The sequence below is a fragment of the Pituophis catenifer genome, unplaced genomic scaffold (assembly GCF_029215685.1).
Source record: "Pituophis catenifer annectens isolate HBS135680 unplaced genomic scaffold, rPitCat1.0.hap2 SCAF_1, whole genome shotgun sequence".
NCBI lineage: Eukaryota > Metazoa > Chordata > Lepidosauria > Squamata > Colubridae > Pituophis > Pituophis catenifer.
This window is the reverse complement of record NW_027256881.1, coordinates 351,949,979-351,969,731: the sequence shown is the minus strand read 5'-3', so window position 1 is coordinate 351,969,731 and position 19,753 is coordinate 351,949,979. Positions and strand designations below refer to the sequence as shown.

General features: G+C 39.0%; 1 protein-coding gene across 1 annotated transcript; it reads left to right on the top strand.

Annotated features, from left to right (window-relative positions):
• The first annotated feature begins 278 nt into the window (after positions 1–278).
• On the top strand, positions 279–16,640 carry LOC139313185 (vomeronasal type-2 receptor 26-like). The gene is made up of 4 exons (XM_070938633.1): positions 279–352; positions 2,685–2,976; positions 3,577–3,748; positions 15,736–16,640. The coding sequence occupies exons 1-4, from the start codon at positions 279–281 to the stop codon at positions 16,638–16,640; spliced, it is 1,443 nt and encodes a 480-aa protein (XP_070794734.1).
• The last annotated feature ends 3,113 nt before the right edge of the window (positions 16,641–19,753 follow it).

Genomic DNA, 19,753 nt, shown 5'->3' with positions numbered 1-19,753 from the left:
CTTCCACCCTCCTTTCCAGAATGGCAGCATTCTGATAGGGACCTGACATGCTGCCCCCCTTAGAAAAAGGAGATGTGCATCTGAACAATAAGGGGAAAGGAGGGAATAAAAGAAGGTAATGGGTACTTGGGTTGATTGTCAGTTTGTTTGTTTTCTAAGTCAGAAGAAATTTCCCTGGGAAAGGGGAATCTCTGGAAATTAACCCTTTTGTCCCCCCAGATGGCTTGATGCTGAATGCTAAGAAGTAATCAGGAGAGCCTCTGGTTGGGGGTAGGGCAATGAAGAGCATGTCCACCGTGGAAGAACCTGCCATTCAAAACAGCCAAGAGTATAACTTTACTGAAAATTCCATGTGGGTACAGAAGTGGAAAAGCCAATTCTAACAATTTTGCACGCAAACAAAGCCAGCAAAGTTGCATTCCTTTACCCTCCCTTGTACTCCTCCTTTCATTCCAATCACTTCCCTTGTCCTTTTTCTCTCTGTAAGAGGACATCTGCAGTCCAGGCCATATTCCTTAATCATCCTAATATACCAATGGTCTGAACTCCTCTTCCCCGTAACCCACACTGACTATTAGCACCTTCAGAGGAATGAGAGAAGAACATAGCACCATGCACCCATTCCTATAACCCAAAACCATCCCAGAGTTTTGCCATGGGAGATGGTATCCTTTCACACCAACTGACAACTCTGAAGACACACTTCACAAGATAAACACATCAAACATTTTTTTTCTGGCTCCAAGGAGTTGTTAGACAGCTCTCCTGCAGAGTTTAATTTAGCCTAATACCTTTTTGAGATCCTTCATCCTATCTTTTTAAAATCTATGTGAGAAGTTAGTTTCTTATTTCATCCCCTGCCAGGGGGTTCAAATAAACCAGCCATTTTATCCAAATGTTGGTACGATTGTTCACACTTACTAGGGTAAAACTGATTGTCATGTGCCACCCTACTTCATTCATACTATCCAAACAAACTATGGGACAGACTCCATCTTGGGTTCAGGTGCTCAGTTTCAGGTAGGCCAAATTCCACCTGAACCTTGACCCTTGGATCTGCTTGACCCATCTGCTCCTTGGATCAACAACAGACTTCTGGTGTATGAAGAGAAGCTATTGCTAAGTGGGTAAGATATTGGTCTTCCCTGCAATTATCAGAAGAACAGTAATTCTAAATGTATCCCCCATGGATTTCAACCCAGAAAAATATTCTGAGGTAAAATAAGCTTTTACAAATATGATCTGAGTTATCTCCTCCTGAAAAAGAGTAACTCCTAGCTTTGGTGAGACTCAGCTGGTCTTAGTTTTCTCTTTGGTCACAGACCAAGGATAGGTAAGGAGAAGCATGGATGATATAAATTTGCCCTGGGACCATCCAGGTAGCATGATCTCTCTCTCTCTCTGGTGCCGAAACTCTGGTGTTATTTCAAGTGCTACCTGCAGTTCAACCACCACACAAACCTTGATTTCTGATCTAGGAGTGGAGGTGACAAGAATGGCCAGGCTGCCTCTCCTCCTGCTGCTCTTGCTGCTCTTCTGGCTCCTGCCTACAACTTCTGCTAAGAGGATGCAAAACAAATGTGTGTTCACAAATCCTTTCCAGAATCAGGAAAAATGGTATTATTTCAAGTCTGGTGACCTCATTATTGGTGGGAATTTACTCCTGGTAACTGTAATTTCATCCAATATCCCAGACTTTCAAAGAAATCCATATCAGCTTTCTTTCAAGATTTCGTAAGTTTCTTCTGGTGGGGAAGTTGTAAAGAATTCTTTGGCTTGTTTTGGGTTCAGGGTCTCCTTCTAGAGTATTGGTTCTAGTAATACTTACAATCTCCCACTTTTTCCTTTTCTCAATGAAGAGGCAAGCTTCTCCATCTTTCCACAACTCTTCATCAGGAAGATGATAAAAAACATAAAATGTAAGCAGGAACAACACCTTAGAAACTTCCTTGCTGTTCTCTGAGCTTGGTTGCTTCCTTGCAAACGTTTCATTATCAAAACTAGGTAACACCCTCATAACACGAAATTATTTGGATAATGAAACATTTGCAAGAAAATAACCAAGCTCTGAAAGCATCAAGGACCCTTCATTTCAACCCTGAGCTACAAATATTCTCCTTTATTGGTACCTTAGAAACTGTGCTGACCTAGTGAAAAAGATGATTTATAATATTAATTTGGACAGAAAATTATAGTGGAAAACTCAGATAAAAGGTCTATCCTTTTCCAGTACGGGATACTGAAAAAAAAACAAAAAACAAATTCAGTTTTGGAATCAGCAGTGCTCAGGACTGATAGCCTTCAAGAAATGAATGTGTGGGCCCCACTGGAGTCTTATGCTCATCAATGCTTAGCAGAGCAGAACTAGATGCTCAAATAGAGACTGAAATTAATTTGGGTGCTGGAGGAAGAGTTAAGAAGGATTACATTCACTTGAGCAAAGTATAGACGGACAGAACAATAGAGGGGTATATAATGGTCCATGAAATGGAGAGACAGGCATTTCTCCTTTCTGATAAAGGCCTTCAAGTTTAATGAAAGAACAACTTTTTAAAAAAACAACCTTCATTTGTTCTTCGGACTTGCTGCTCCACACAAAATACAAAAATGGGAGGCAAGGCAAATCCCACCTCTCACACACACCGTCTTTCCTGTAATGTTTCCCAATGTTTTTCTCCCTCTAGACCCATACCGAAGAATTACCAGCAGTTCCAGGCCTTGGTATTTGCAGTCAAAGAGATCAACAAGGATCTGGATCTCCTGCCCAACATCACCCTTGGCTTCCATATCCATGACAATCACAGGATGGAGTTGAAGATTTCCATAATCAGCCTCACACTGCTCTCCACACGAGGCCGAATGGTTCCAGGTTACAAATGTGACAGGCAGGACTCTCTGCTCTCTGTCATTGGAGGTGACAACCCTAAATCCTCAAGGCAGATGGCCTCCATCTTCAGCCTCTTCAAGATCCCACAGGTAAGGAGGCTTCTTTAGAAAGAGTTATGGAGTAGGCAAATAACAGAAGCACAACTGAAGCCAAAGATGGAACCAGAGGTGTCTTGGTGAGTCTGTGATCTAGAGAATTCATGATACGTTGAATTCATTTTTATATTTTATGTTTTGATTTATATAGCTCCAAAGAGATAATGAAATAATTCTGAAATCCTGTATTTGCCAAGAGGAATTCCTTCCAAACTTACTCTTCATTAAAGTTTAGCAAACTTTTCCCTACACTTTATTCTCTGTGTCAGGTTGACAGTTTGTTCCCTTGGCATCTCACCTCTTCCAACCACGCAAAATATGAAATTATGACTCCTCCTAAGACGGGAACAAGCTTCAGCTTGTCCCTTAAAATGAGTCAGCTGGTTGGTAAGACAATCAGCCACACAGTGGTGACCCCTAAAGTCACCATAAAACTTAATTTTGTTTTTGAAAGAAGATTCTCACTTTTTCCAGCTTGGTGTTGGCTTTAAGTTCACTCAAGGAGAAAGAGCAGTTTATCCTTCCTTCTTCCGGATTAATCCCAGTGAATTTCCTGAGTATGAGGGTTTAGTCCAGCTCCTTCTGTACTTCCAGTGGAACTGGGTTGGGCTTCTGGCCCCTGAAAATGATGATGGAGAACATTTCGTCTCATCTCTGGTGCCAATGCTAAAGGAGAAGGAGATCTGCCTGGCCTTCATTAACAAGTACAAATTTGATGCTGATGGTGTAACAGAATTGAAAATCCTTCGTCTTTTCAAAACTTTGTGTAGAGCTGAAGTGATTATTCTATTTGGAGACTCCCATAGTATTGCAAATGTACTGGTGGCATTGTATTGTCATGAAAAATTGACAAAGAAACCATTTTGGAAAGTTTGGATCTTAACTTCTCATTGGAAACTTAATGTGATGGGATCTATTGCAATATTGAAAGATATAAAGCACTTCCATGGATCTCTGCATTTTAGGGACCGCACGGTTGATGTCCCAGAATTCAGTTCTTTTCTCCTGTCTTTAGACCCGTTGAACCCACAAGGGGACACCTTTCTCCCAGTATGGTGGGAATGGGTCTTTGACTGCAGGTTCCACCAAATACCTCAGAATAAGAACGTACAGAACAAACATTGTACAGGAAAGGAGAATTTACAGAATGTGCCAATTTACCTGTTTGAAACAAGCATGACAGGTGAAAGTTACAGCATCCACAATGCTGCTTATGCTGTGGCACATGCGTTACATGCAATGTATGGATCAGGAAGGCGACCAACTAGGTTGAGGCTTGGAAAGAGGAACTCAAATATCCAATCATGGCAGGTAATCTACAGGACTTTTTATCCAATCCACAGATCCTTAGAGAGGAAACTTCCCATATGTATTTCCTGAATTACTGATTTGTAATTGTAACATGTGACTGAATTTGGGTTTGCAATTGTGATGTGTTTGTTACCAAATGCTTGCATTTCAGAACAGTTTAAGAGAGCGGTTGTTAAAAAAAATAATATCAATAAAGTGTGAGATTTTATTGGAAAGCGGTAAAGGAGGGAAGGAGAAAAGTAAACAAAACCAGTTGTCCATAAGCTCTCTAAAGGAAAGATGTTCTTATAAGTCCCAAATGTTTTTCAATGGTTACCTGTGTTTGAGAGGGTGACAAATCCATGCAGGAGGTGACAGCTCTGAGCAAGATGAAAATCTGGATGCTTCAACAAGTCAACATGTCCTAGTGGGCACATTTGCAGAACCACCTCACTTTCCCTCAGTACGTAGCCTGAATCCAACCTCTAAAAAGTCAGTCATCATCAACCCAGTTCCTTTTAACTTTGGTTCATATTTCCGTGGCTTAGCATTCTGTGTAACTCCGTGCCACTTATTTAATTTGCCATTTCTTCAGCTGCTCCGCTTGTTGAGTGAAAGCAGAATCTGTCACCCTCAGCACATCAAGCAGCACTCAAGGTGGACGTAATGGGTGACTGGCCTGAAATCCCTCAGACTTTTCAGAGGATTTCAAACATTGGGCCTTTCTTCACAGTGAGGTGACAAACCAGAGCAGGGTTTTCCTTACACAGATTGTTAGAGTGGCAATCAGCCCCGTTACTTTCCTGGGGTAATTGCCTGAGTTAGAGGTGAATCGTGGCATTTTCCTTGTGTATACCTTTGCAAGAAAATAAAACCCGAAGATATATTTTCTAAGAAAAACTCATTTATTTGTTATAAAGAAAATAAAACATCTCACTAGTCTAATTAGTTACATCTTAGCAACGTTCCTGCCGGACCTCTCTTGGCAGGAGAACAAAGGAAAGTTTTTAGAGAAGAAAGAAAGTGAAGGAATGTAGACATGTGCAGTTAGCTTAAAGATAAGAAACTTGGCAAGCTATGGTAAGTCTGAAAGTTCAAAAATAATAGCTCATCTGGTAAATACAAAAACGCAGTGACAAAGCCCCTCTTGGTCAGACAAGGTTCTTGCATTCTTCGCTCTTTAAGAATTAGTTGGAGAAAGTCAATGGGATATAACTGTCAACTGTTGGGATATAAATTATTTCATCATTCCTAAAATGCATTTCTCATTTATAAGACCCTGGGCCAAAGCAAGTGTTATAATATGTATATATTTAAAATGTATAAATCATTGGCTCTGCAACCCAACAAGACAGACACAGAATTCAACGAATAATTAGAACTGCGGAAAAAACAATGGCTACCAGCCTGCCTTCCACTGAGGACCTGTATAATACATGAGTCAAAAAGAGGGCTGTGAACATATCTACAGACTCCTCGCATCCTGGACATAAAGTGTTTCAGCTGCTTCCCTCAAAATGACAATAGAATAGAATAGAATAGAATAGAATAGAATAGAATAGAATAGAATAGAATAGAATAGAATAGAATAGAATAGAATAGAATAGAATTTTTTATTGGCCAAGTGTGATTGGACACACAAGGAATTTGTCTTGGTGCATAGGCTCTCAGTGTACATAAAAGAAAAGATATGTTCATCAAGAATCATAAGGTACAACACTTAATGATAGTCATAGGGAACAAATAAGCAATCAGGAAACAATATCAATATAATATAGCAATATATATATAACAATATAGCACTGCACACCAGAACAACTAGACACAAGGACAGTTTTTTCCCAAATGCCATCACTCTGCTAAATATCTAATTCCCACAACACTGTCAAGCTATTTACTAAAACTGTATTACTATTATTCTTTTTTTTATTGAAAAGTTTTATAAGAAATACAAACATTTTCTCCCCCCCTTTTCCCCCTCCCCTCCTTCCCCCCCACCCCCCTCCCTAGACTTCCCAGAACAGGCACAGGGTATAGCATTCACAAACATAAAGCTAAAATATGCTAACAAATTATTGCATTCATATTCTCCCTAAACCTTTAACTCCTTATACCTCAAAAACTATAAACATAAACTACTTAAAAATATTTCATTCATAAGCTATATGAATCTTCTTGTTCGGATACTTTTTTTGCATATAGTCAATCCATCTTCTCCATTCTGATAAGTATCTTTCATTTGAATGATCTTTAAGATATGATGAAATTTTTGCCATCTCTGCCAGATGCACAACTTTTAAAGTCCATTCCTCAATGGTAGGTGGATCTTCCTTCTTCCAGTACTGTGCCACCAGTAATCTGGCAGCTATTATTAAATTCAAAACCAACTTAGTCTCTATTACAGTACAATCCGTGACTATTCCCAACAAAAAAAAAACAAAAAACTGTGGCGTAAATTTAATTTTTTTCCTTAAAATATTTTGAATAATCCACCATATTTTTATCCAAAAAGCCTTAATTTTTTTACATGTCCACCATATATGAAAATACGTAGCATCTTCACACTCACATCGCCAACACTTGGGTTGTAAATTTGGATACATGCAGGCTAATTTTTTTTGGGTCTAAATGCCATCTATAAAACATTTTGTAAAAGTTCTCTCTTAAGTTTTGAGCTTGTGTGAATCTTACATTTCTGACCCATATCTTTTCCCATGTATCCAACATTATTGGTTCACCTATATTTTGTGCCCATTTTATCATACAATCCTTGACTAGCTCTGTTTCTGAATCTATTTCCACTAATACATTATACAACCTTTTAATATGCATTTGACCTTTATCTCTTATTTGCTTTATCAAATTTTCATCCTGCTGCAAAATACCAGTTTTTTGATCCTCTCTCCATCTGGCCTGCAGCTGACCATACTGAAACCAAGTCTTAATAATTCCTTCTTCTCTTAATTGTTCCATAGATTTTAATTGTAATCTGACTCCTTCCTTATAAAGAAGTTCCTTATATGTAATCTTATCTTGCTTTTGCTCCAAATTTATATTCTCTATCGCGTGTCTGGGTACTGTCCATATTGGTAACTTATCCTTTAGTTTATATTTATACTTTTTCCAGACACGCAGTAGAGCATTTCTTAATATATGACTTTTAAAAGTCTTATCTACTTTCTTGTCATACAATAGATAAGCATGCCAGTCATAGACCAGACTATATCCTTCAATATTCAATATCTTTTCCTCCGTTAAATTTATCCAATCTGTAATTGCTGAGAGGGTAGCAGCTTCATAATACAGTCTTAAGTTGGGCATTTTAAGACCACCTCTTTCTCGGGTATCTTGCATTATCTTTTGATTAACTCATGGTTTCTTCCCTGCCCATACAAACTTGTTTATGCCTTTCTGCCATTCCTTCAAATTTTCATCTTTTTTGAGTATAGGTATCATTTGAAAAAGAAATAAAAATCGACTTCCGGTGGCTCCGCAGACGTCGAGGACGGTCTCCATAGACCGCCAGCCACCCGATCTGTAAAAACCGCCCTGACAGCGCTAAACAGCTGTCCGGCGGTTTGAAAAAACTCTCCTTCGGGCAAAGAAGGAGAGGAGAGCCGGAGGGGGTGGGTAGAGCTCCCCGATAGTCACTGGATTAACTCCAGGGACTCGGAGGGTGAGAGCTCCCCAGTTCACCCCTCCCATCGCTCCGGATCGCTGGTGCCTCTGTCTTCAGAGCAAGACGTCTGCGTCCAATTCTGCCGGCAAACAGTGAGTTTTAATGATTTTCAACAAGGCAGACAGAGCGGAAGCAAGAGTGCAAGCTTTTTAAGAGAAACAGAACTTAACTCTGTGATTACATTGTTGCAAACGGAGCTCTCTGGAGCTGGAGGCTGGGAGGAAGCCTTTGTTATGGGCGGAAGGGAAAGTGAAAGTTAAAAGGAAACTGCTTGTTAATAGCCCTCTGCCTGAAGAGAAAACTACTGGGCTTTGAGTATAGTTTGAAGAGAGGATTGTTTATTTTGGAAAAACTTTTGAATATACTTTCTAAGACTGTTTACAAGATTTTCTGGCTGTAAAAGGAAAACTTTTTTTTAAATAAAATGGCTGCTAAACAACTAAAGCCACCAACTTCTAAAGGGGGAGGAGGTTCCCCTGTAGTGACTCAAAAACAACAACTTCCGGCTGATACACAGTCACAAGACCTTAAAGAATTTATAATGGGTGCCCTGAATAATCAGACAGAAATGATGAAAGGATTTTCAGAGGAGTTAAAGAAACTTACAAGTGTGGTGGAGGAAAAACATGATGAAATAAGAGATGACATTGTCTTTGCAGTTTCAGGACTGGCTACTCATATGTTAAAGATTGAGGAGAGAGTGCGGGAAATTGATGATGCTAATTTGGAGATTGCAACTAAACTGGGAGAGGTTATGATACAGACAGAGAAAGTGGATGACGAGATGGTTATGTTACAGTACAGGTCAATGGAATTTGCCCTGAGGCTGAGAGGTTTGAAAGAAAAGAGTGGTGAAAATTTAAAAGATGTTTGTTCCAATGCTTTAGCAGAGCTGATTCCAGAAAGGCCAGCAGATGTGGCAATTCAAATGGACAAAATTTACAGGGTCAACTCCTGGCTGGCAAAACAAAAGCAGCTACCAAGAGATGTGGTGATCTATTTTACAACAAGGAGAGTTAGAAATGATATTTTGCAAGCGTCTTATAGAAATAAGATTAAAGTGGAAGGACAAGAGCTGGTGATCCTGAAAGAGCTTCCTCCTAAAATGTTAAGAGATAGAAAGCAGTTTGGCTTTTTGGTGAACGAACTAAGAAACCAGCAAATTCAGTACAGATGGGATGTCCCATTTGGGATAATAGTGCCATACGCTGGGCAAAGACATCGCTTAAACACAGTTGGAAAAGCAAAAGATTTTTATGCCAATGTTTTAAAGGCTGGAAGGCCACCCTCACCAGGGGGTGCTAGAAAGCAATTGGAAATTACTCAACAAGAGAAAGATGGAGGGCAACCACAAACCTATGCTCAAGTATTAGCTGGAGGAGCTATTCTGGAAGAAGATCCATTACTGACTGGGGGTTCACCACCAACTTTGGAGTCATTAACGATGATTCAGCTGCCAAAAGATCAACGACTGACAAGGGCTACCTATAAACAACATATGGCGCAACAGCCTCAAGATCCAACTCAACAAGCCCAAAAAACGCAAGCTGTGGGAGGAGCTAGGCCGAAGTCTAAAATGGCGGAGGAGGTTCAGCTGATGCTCTCGAAGCTTGGAACGCCTAGAGATGGCAAATAAATTTCTATCTTGGAATGTTAACGGTTTAAATTCGCCACAAAAAAGAAAGAAAATATTTCATTATTTGAAACAATTTCAGAACGATGTTATTTGTTTGCAAGAAACGCATATTAAATCTTCAGATCAAAAGTACTTGATAAATTCGAAATTAGGTACACATTTTGTGGCATCAGCACCAGAAAAGAAAAATGGCCTAGTAATATATGTTAAAAGAGGCTTAGTGGCCAATTTAATTGAGGCTGATACTCAAGGTAGATATATCGCAATTGAATTAATAACACAGAGTGGGAAGCTGCTTGTAATTGGAGTATATGCACCTAATCAACAACAAGATAAATTTTACAAACTTTTACATACTAAAATACTACAATGGGACTATAGATCCTTATTTTTAATGGGTGATTGGAATGGGGTATTAGATACCCAGAAAGATAAAAAAAGTCTTTCCAAGATCTCCATGCGTGCTAAGTTGCCTAAATCTTTTTTTGATATTTTGGAGGATATGGAGCTTAGAGACGTTTGGAGAGAAAGGAATGTATTGGAGAGTGATTTTACTTTTTTCTCAGACAGGCACCAATCTTTTTCGAGGATTGACTTTATATTAATTACAAACGATCTTTTTTCTAGGGTGAAGAGTACGAAGATATGTCCAAGAACTTTAACTGATCATAGCCCAGTTTGGGTGGAATTAGAGCAGGAGAGAGGAGAAAGGAGGTCTTGGAGGCTAAATGAGAATTTATTTAGATATGAAGACAATCTGTGTGAGCTTAAAAAACAAATGAAAGAATTTTTTATTAATAATATGAACAAAGGAACATCGATGGAGATGGTATGGGATGCGTGTAAGGCTTATATGAGAGGAACATTAATCTTTTTGAATAATAAACATAGATTAAAACAACAAAATAGACGGAAAGAGATAGAGGAGGAAATTAAAAAGAAAGAACAATTACTTATAATTAATCCAGGAGATAAAAAGGCAAAAGATATGATTAATATTTTAAGACAGCAATTTAATATGTTAATGGCGGGGCAAGTAGCAACTAGTATACAATATGCCAGACATAACACATTTTGCAATGCTAATAAACCTGGGAGATGGTTGGCTTACACGATGAGGAAAAAACAGAAATCACGTATTATAGATAAAATAGAATTTAGAGGTAAAGAGATTTATCAACAGAATTTAATAAAAAAGGCTTTTTTGGAGTTTTACACAAAACTATATGCTAAAGATGCAATTCAAAATGTTGATATTGATAGATATCTAAAGATGGAGATTCCTGAATTAACGTTGGAACAGAGAGATAGATTGAATCAGCCAATAACTTCTGAGGAAATTGTTGGAGCAATTAAACAATTAAAAATAGGTAAGGCTCCGGGAACAGATGGATTAACAGCTGCTTACTATAAACACTTACAATCCGAAATGCTAGAACCACTAAAAAACTTATTTAATAAGATACAATTAGGAGGAGGAGTACCACCCTCTTGGAAAACAGCCTTTGTTTCATTAATTCCAAAGGAGGATCGAAATTCCACTAAACCGGAGAATTTTAGGCCAATTTCACTTCTGAATACTGATTATAAGATTTTTGCTAAAATATTAGCCAATAGACTAATGCCAGTTATGCAACAAATAATTCACAGTGATCAATCAGGGTTTATAAAAGGTAGACAAATGAGATACAATGTTAGACAAATTGTAAACTTATTGGAATATTTGGAAAAAAATAACCAAGTCCCTGCAGCGTTTATATTCTTGGATGCAGAGAAGGCATTTGATCGTTTGAACTGGCAATTTTTGTTTAAGATAATAGAGAAAATGCGCTTTGGGGAATATTTTACACAATCAATTAGAGCGATATACCAGCAGCAATCAGCACAAATCATAGTTAATGGAGGTTTAACAGAGGCTTTTAAAATTGAGAAAGGAACAAGACAGGGGTGTCCTCTGTCCCCATTATTATTTATTCTGACTTTGGAGGTATTACTGAATAAGATACGTGATTCACAAAAACTGAAGGGTATTGTAATTAGACAACAAGATTATAGATTAAGAGCCTTTGCAGATGATTTGGTTATTACCTTATCTCAACCTACAGAGTTGGCTCCATACATATTGGATATAATTAATCAATATGGGAAGGTATCAGGATTTAAAGTTAATTCACATAAGACAAAGATGATAGTTAAAAATATGACTACACTTGAAAGAGACAAATTAGCAAGATTAACAGATTTTGAAATAGTTAAAAAGGTTAAATATCTAGGGGTATACATAGCAGCTTCAAATACAAAATTATACAAAAATAATTATGAGGTACTTTGGCAGAAGGTACAGAAGGATATGGAAAATTGGAAAAAATTACAGTTGTCTTTATTGGGAAGAATTGCTGCAATTAAAATGAATGTTTTACCTAGATTTTTATTTCTGTTCCAAATGATACCTGTGCTTAAGAAAGATGAAAATCTGAGAGAATGGCAGAAAGGTGTTAATACTTTTATTTGGGCAGGGAAAAAACCCAGAATAAAAATGAAAATTATACAAGATACACGTGAAAGAGGGGGTCTTAAAATGCCTAATTTAAGATTATATTATGAAGCAGCGGTTTTATCACAAATCAGTGATTGGTTTAATTTAACTGAGAGGAGAATTTTGAATTTAGAAGGTTATGATTTGTTATATGGATGGCATGCTTATTTGTTATATGACAAAAAAGTGGATAAAGTATTTAAGGTTCATATATTAAGAAATGCTTTGTTAAGGGTTTGGAAAAAATATCAATATAAGCTAAATTATAAGATACCTTTATGGGCAAATCCTAGACATGCAATAGAAAATATAAGTATAGAACAAAAACAGGAGGTGATTACTTATAAAGAGCTTCTTATTATGGAAAGGGGGGCAATGTATTTGAAATCTTTAGATACACTGAGAGAAGAAGGTATAATTTATACATGGTTTCAGTATGGTCAACTTCAAGCTAGATGGAAGGAAGATCAAAAAACTGGCTTTGTGCAAAATGAGGAGAATTTGGTAAAACAAATTAGAGATCAAAAACAAATGCATATTAAAAGGTTGTATAATGCTTTATTGGAAATAGATTCTGAGACAGAATTGGTTAAAGACTGTATGATTAAATGGGCACAAAATTTTCAAGAGCCAGTAATGATGGAAACTTGGGAAAAGATTTGGATTAGAAATGTGAAGTTTACACAAGCACAAAATTTAAGAGAAAACTTTTATAAAATGTTTTATAGATGGCATTTAGATCCTAAAAAATTATCATGTATGTATTCTAATGTGCAAGCTAAATGTTGGAGATGTGACTGTGATGATGCAACTTATTATCATATATGGTGGACTTGTAGAAAAATCAAAGCATTTTGGATAAAGATTTGGTGGGTGATGCAGAATATTCTTAAAAAGAGACTGAAATTTACTCCACAGTTGTTCTTATTGGGTATAACTACGGACTGTACAGTTGCAGAGACTAAATTGATTTTGAACTTGATAACAGCAGCAAGATTGTTGGTAGCACAATACTGGAAGAAGGACTTTTTGCCTACTATTGGTGAATGGATACTGAAAGTAACTAATTTAGCTGAAATGTCTAAAATTTCAGCATATCTGAAGGATCACACACAAGAAAGGTACATACAGGACTGGAGAAGATGGATTGATTATATACAAAATAAGTATCAGACCAAAAAATATCAAATAGCTTATGAATGATTTTTTTTATTTGTATAAGCGTTATATAAGTGACATTAGAAGTATTATGTTTAAGAAATGGGATTTTATATATGGGGGGTTAAGAATTTTTTTTTTAGGGATGTTAGTTTAATGATTGGTTATGCAATTTAGATTATTGTTAGAGATCAATAGAAATACCTTGTGTTCTGCTCTGGGAAGTCGGGGAGGGGGCGGGGGGGTTGTGGGGGGTGATGGGGGGTTGTGGGGAAAATATGTTTGTTTTTTAAAACTTTTTCAATAAAAAAAAAAAAAAAAGAAAAAGAAATAAAAATCTTGGTAAGATATTCATTTTTACAGCGGCTATCTTACCCAGCAAAGACAGTTGCAATTTCTTCCAATTTTCCATCTCTTTCTGTATTTTTTGCCATAATGGTTCATAATTATGTTGATATAAATTCGTATTTACAGTCATAATATAAACCCCTAAATATTTAACCTTCTTAACTATTTCAAATCCTGATAACTTTTCTAGCTCTTCTTTCTGGCTTCTGTCCATGTTTTTAGCTATTATCTTTGTTTTAGCTGTATTTATTTTAAAACCAGATACTTGTCCATATAAGAGGATTATATCCATCAAGGCTGTAATCGATTGTACCGGTTAGGCTAAGGTAACCACCAGGTCATCCGCAAATACTCGTAACTTATATTCATACTGTCTAATTCTAATTCCCTTTATTATATCAATCTCAATCTGTATTACTATTATTCTTCTCTTCCTTACTAGCATCTATCTCTTCCTACTTATGACTATAATCCTGCTGCTTGTATCTTTATGATTTATATTGTTTTATTTAGTTTCCTAGTATGATTTGATTGCTTATTTAGTATCATATGACTATCATTAAGTGTTGTATCTTATTATTCTTGATGAATGTATTTTTAACGTAGACTGAGGGTTTATGCACCGAAGACAAATTCCTTGTGTGTCAAATCACACTTGACCAATCAAGAATTCTATTCTATTCTATTCTATTCTATTCTATTCTATTCTATTCTATTCTATTCTATTCTATTCTATTCTATTCTATTCTATTCTATTTTCTATAAAACAATACAATGAAATTCTAAATGTGGAATTAAAATATTTGTATGTAGGAATCATTTGGTAAAACTGGAGTTGAAGAAGCCATGATAGAAATGCCCAATGATAAAGAGAATCTGTGGTATTGGGAAATGAATGAAATATTTGGTGTTATCCTTGATTGCTCAGAACTCCACCAAGGAAAATCCTCTAGCTTCTCATATATACAACCATCTGCTAAATTGATGGCCATCACAGAATGATAGAAGCCCATGATGTCTCATTTGTGGCTTCCAGCCAACTTTTCCAATGTCTGAAGATCTTGTTTCTTTCAGATTCTTCCCTATTTGAGAAAAGTCCAATTCAACAATTGTGCTGGAGATGAAATCTCATTCTCAGAAAATGAACTGGGATCTGGTGGTTATAATCTTCTCAACTGGGTTCTCCTGCCCAATCAATCTTTTGTCCCCGTGAAAGTTGGGCAAATAGATCCTGGGACTCCCCCAGGGCAGGATTTCACTATTAACACTGATGTTATCATCTGGGCCACAAAGGTGAGCTGGAAAGAAATCTTGTAAATTCAGAGAAAGATTCATTCTTTCCTGGGGATAACCATCTCAAGCATTTCTCTTTTCCCTTTTAGAAGGTGCCCTTTGCCAGGTGTGGCATGAAGAGGTGCCAGGCAGGAGAGAGGAGAAGAGTTCCAGAGGGCGAGCAGGTTTGCTGCTACCAATGTGACTCTTGTCCAGAAGGGACCATTTCTAATCAGACAGGTAGAGCTCATCTCAAATTTATACAGCAACTTCTAGGATAAAGGAAGCTATTAAGTAAGAAGAAATATTAATTCTATTGTCATTCTCGTAGATTGATATTTTTCAAAAATATTCATGGTTTCCAGCAGAACCTCTGAGTTCATGAATCTAAACTGTGCTGCACCCCTCCCCCACCACCTTTCCTGCTCCTCAGGAATTTAATGCAAGATAGTTTCAGGGGAGAATTCATGAGTTCTGCAGTAGACTCTACTCCTTCTCTTACAAGCCACCAGCAAATCCAGCTGCCAATCTTTTCATGAAGGAGAGGAGTGTGAGATTCAAAGTTTAATTTTCATTATTTTGCTTCTTCTGTCAGCATTATCAGTCTCCCAGGAAATTGATAGACCCATTGGAGAAAGAGAAGATTGATCTAGCTATGTGTGCCTGCCCTTCTTTGCAAAAAAAAAAAAAGATTGAATGAGCAGATGCAAAATATAAAGCAGAGAAATTGAGCCCAAGAGTTGAAAGGTTAATGTATCCTCAGGGTTATCAGTACTAAAGGATGATTAGCTCTTTTTGACACACCATGAAATGAAAACTGACTCTTGATTTCAGATGCAGCTTCCTGTGATCCCTGCCAAGAAGACCAATACCCCAACATGGACAAGGACCACTGCATTGAAAAGAAACTCCACTTCCTTTCCTATCAAGAGCCCCTGGGATACACTTTGGCTTCTCTCACTCTTTCTCTATCTATGATCACACTGGCAGTTCTCGCAATTTTTTGTCAACATCATGACACACCAATTGTCAAGGCCAACAATCGAGATCTCACCTACCTCCTCCTCATCTCCCTCCTGCTCTGCTTCCTCTGCTCCTTCCTCTTCATTGGTCGACCTGGGAAGCTCACTTGTCTCTTTCGACAAACTGCTTTTGCCATTCTCCTTTCTCTTGCGGTTTCCTCTGTGTTGGCAAAAACTGTCATGGTGGTTCTGGCCTTCATGGCCACCAAGCCAGGGAACAAGACAAGAAAATTCTTAGGAAAACCTCTGATGAACTCCATTGTCTTAGCTTGTCCCCTGGTCCAAGCACTTCTTTGTGCCACCTGGCTGGCAACCTCTCCTCCATTTCCCAACTTTGACTTCCACTCTTTAGTTGGAGAGGCCATCTTGGAATGTAATGAAGGCTCAGCTTCAATGTTTTATACTGTCCTTGCCTATCTAGGGTTTCTGGCCCTCATGAGTTTCACAGTGGCATTTCTGGCTAGGAAATTGCCCGACAGTTTTAATGAAGCCAAGTTCATTACTTTTAGCATGCTGGTCTTTTGCAGCGTTTGGATCACCTTCCTCCCCACCTACCTGAGCACCAAAGGGAAGTCCATGGTGGCTGTGGAGATATTCTCCATCTTGTCCTCTGGGGCTGGTCTCTTGGCTTGTATCTTTTTCCCCAAATGCTATATTATCCTACTTAAACCCAATCTGAATTGTAGGGAAAATATAATGAGGCACAAGAATCTCTGATTTATATGAAAATTTGAAATCAGAACAAAGCTGGAAGGGACCTTGGAGCTCAAGCAGGAGACCCTATATCATTTCAGGCAAGTTGTCAATCTAGAAAACAACTTCAGATGAAGCCATACTTACTTCTGTTTCATTTCTTGGTTGTCATTCAAGGGGTAGAGCTCAAGCAGGAGACCCTATATCATTTCAGACAACTGACTGTCCAATCTTTTCTTAAAACCCTACAATGATGAAGCACCCACAATTTCTGAAGGCAAGTTGTTCCACTGGTTAATTGTGCTCACTGTTATGAAGTTTCACCTTAATTTCAGTTTGCATCTATCCTTTATTAGTTTACATCCATTGTTTCTTATTCTGCCCTCTAGTGCTTTGGAAAATAAATTGATTCCCTCCTAAGTTAGTAAACCACCAAAATGCTGTGGATATAGTATAAGTATAAGTTTAAGTTTAAGTTTATTAAAATTTATATGCCGCCCTTCTCCCGAAGGACTCGGGGAGGCTCACAACAATAAAATCCCAATAAAAACAGTAATAGTAAATACAATTAAAATTAACAATTAAAATTCAGTTTAAAACCCACAATTAATTAAAACTCCCAAAACAGACTCAGCCAGTTTGCTTAAAGAGCCATGTCTTCAGGTCCTTGCGGAAGGAACGGAGATCAGGGCCATCCAGAGCTTGATGGGTAACTCGTTCCAGAGGGTTGGTGCAGCCACAGAGAATGCCCTCATCCTGGGCACCGTCAGCTGACATTGTCTGGCCGACGGCACCCAGAGGAGGACAGCTCTATGTGAGCGCACTAGGTGGTGGGAGGTAGGAGGTGGTCCTGCAAATATCCCGGGCCTATGCCATGAATGGCTTTATAGGTCAAAACCAAAACCTTCAAGCGGATCTGAAGGGCCACCAGCAGCCAGTGCAGCTCGCGCTGGAAAGGTGTAACCCGGGAGTATCGGGAAGCTCCTGTAATAACCCACGCGGCTTCATTCTGGACCAGTTGGAACCTCCGGGTGCACCCCAAGGGCAGCCCCATGTAGAGGGCATTGCAGTAGTCCAGACGAGAGATAACGAGAGCCTGGGTGACTGTGCAAAGGGCATCCCTGTCTAGGTAGGGTTGCAACTGGCGCATCAGGCGAACCTGTGCAAAATCCTCCCTGGAAATGGCTGTCAGATGGTCTACTAAAGACAGCCGCAAATCCAGGAGCACGCCGAGGTTGTGAACCCTTTCAGAGAGAGTAAGCATCTCACCTCCCATCAAAAGTGATGGGGCCACTAGATCTTGGGGTGCCGGTATCCACAGCCACTCCGTCTTGGAGGGGTTGAGTTTGAGCCTGTTCCTACCCATCCGAACCCCCACCGCCTCCAGACACTTAGACATCACGGAAAGGGCATCACTGGATTGGTCCGGGGTGGAGATGTAAAGCTGAGTATCATCAGCATATTGATGGTAACTCACCCTGAAACTACGAATGATCTCACCCAGGGGCTTCATATAGATGTTAAAGAGCAAGGGGGAGAGGACCAAACCCTGAGGCACCCCACAAATGAGGGGTCTTGAGGAGGACCTCCACCCCCCCTGCCCAAACAAACTGCGAATGACCCTAGAGGTAGGAGGAGAACCACTGCAAAACAGTGCCCCCCACTCCCAACCCTCCGAGTCGCCGCAGCAAGATACCATGGTTGATGGTATCAAAAGCCGCTGAGAGGTCAAGTAGGACCAGAGCAGAGGAATAACCCTTGTCCCGGGCCCACCAGAGATCATTCACCAGAGCGACCAATGCCGTTTTCATGCTGTGTCCGCGCCTGAAGCCTGATTGGTAAGGGTCTAGAAAGTCCACTTCCTCCAGGAATTGCGGGAGTTGATACGCCACAACGGACTCAACAACCTTCACTATAAAGCGAAGGTTGGAAACAGGATGAAAGTTATTAAGGGAGGCCGGATCCAGGGCAGGCTTCTTGAGGAGGGGTTGAACTACCGCCTCCTTAAGGATGGTGGGGAAGACCCCATCCCTCAATGAAGCATTCACAATCACCTGGATCCAGTCCCCGGTCACATCTCTGGTTGCCGCAACAAGCCAGGAGGGACACGGGTCCAACAAACACGTTGTGGCACTCACTCTACCCACAGTCCTGTCCACTTCCTCCAAAGAAACAGGGTCAGAGTCAACCCAGATATTACCTTCAAGACCTGCTCCTGTCCCCTCATCGGACCCTGCTAGTCAGAGTCTAACCCCATCTGGACCTGAGCGATTTTGTCTTGCAGGAATTGGACAAAATCCTCAGCAGTACCCTGCAAGCATACTTAGATTTCAGTAAGGCATTTGACAAAGTAGACCACAACTTACTTCTTGGTAAGCTAGAAAAATGTGGAATAGGCAACATCACCACCACCATACTCAATGAATAATCCTTATGATACTACATCAACATGGAGAGAAGTAAGCAGTGGGGTACCACGAAGCTCTGTCTTAGGCCCAGTACTTTTCAAAATATTCATAAATGATTTAGATGAGGGAATAGATTGGGAACTTATCAAATTTGCAGATAACACTAAACTGGCAGGAAAAGCCAACACCCCTGGAGACAAGCTCAGGATCCAAAAAGATATTGACAAATTTGAACAATGGGCCCTATTCAACAAAATGAATTTTAATGTGGAGAAAAGCAAAGTTTCATATTTAAGCAGGAAAAAATCAAAAGTATAAGTACAGATTCAGCAAGTTCTATGGAAGTCTAAAGGGAAGTCCATGGTGGCTGTGGAGATCTTCTCCATCTTGGCCTCTGCAGCTGGTCTCTTGGCTTGCATCTTTTTCCCCAAATGCTTCATTATCCTACTGAGACCACATCTGAATCAGAGAGAAAACATAATGAGGTGCAAAAACCTCTGATTTATGTGTAAAGTAACTTTTATTTTGACTTTGGGGCATTTTTAAAATTTGATGTGATTTCTAAACAATGATGAAATAAGAGAGGGGCTTGTTCTTCCAATGATTAAAAATTATGGAAATATTTTATAATCTTGGTGCAAAGATATATCACTTTTAGTCCCTGTTTGAAATCCCTTCTATTTACATTTGAGATTTGGTACAGTACAATTTAAATTATGCTAAAACATT

What these genes read in the sequence shown, in the direction of transcription:
- LOC139313185 (XM_070938633.1), top strand. Translation starts at nt 279, where the DNA reads ATGAAGAGCATGTCCACCGTGGAAGAACCTGCCATTCAAAACAGCCAA. An exon ending in GCCTCTTCAAGATCCCACAG is followed by an intron (nt 2,977 to 3,576) that starts GTAAGGAGGCTT and finishes CTGTACTTCCAG; the next exon opens with TGGAACTGGGTTGGGCTTCT. An exon ending in TCGTCTTTTCAAAACTTTGT is followed by an intron (nt 3,749 to 15,735) that starts GTAGAGCTGAAG and finishes TCTTGATTTCAG; the next exon opens with ATGCAGCTTCCTGTGATCCC.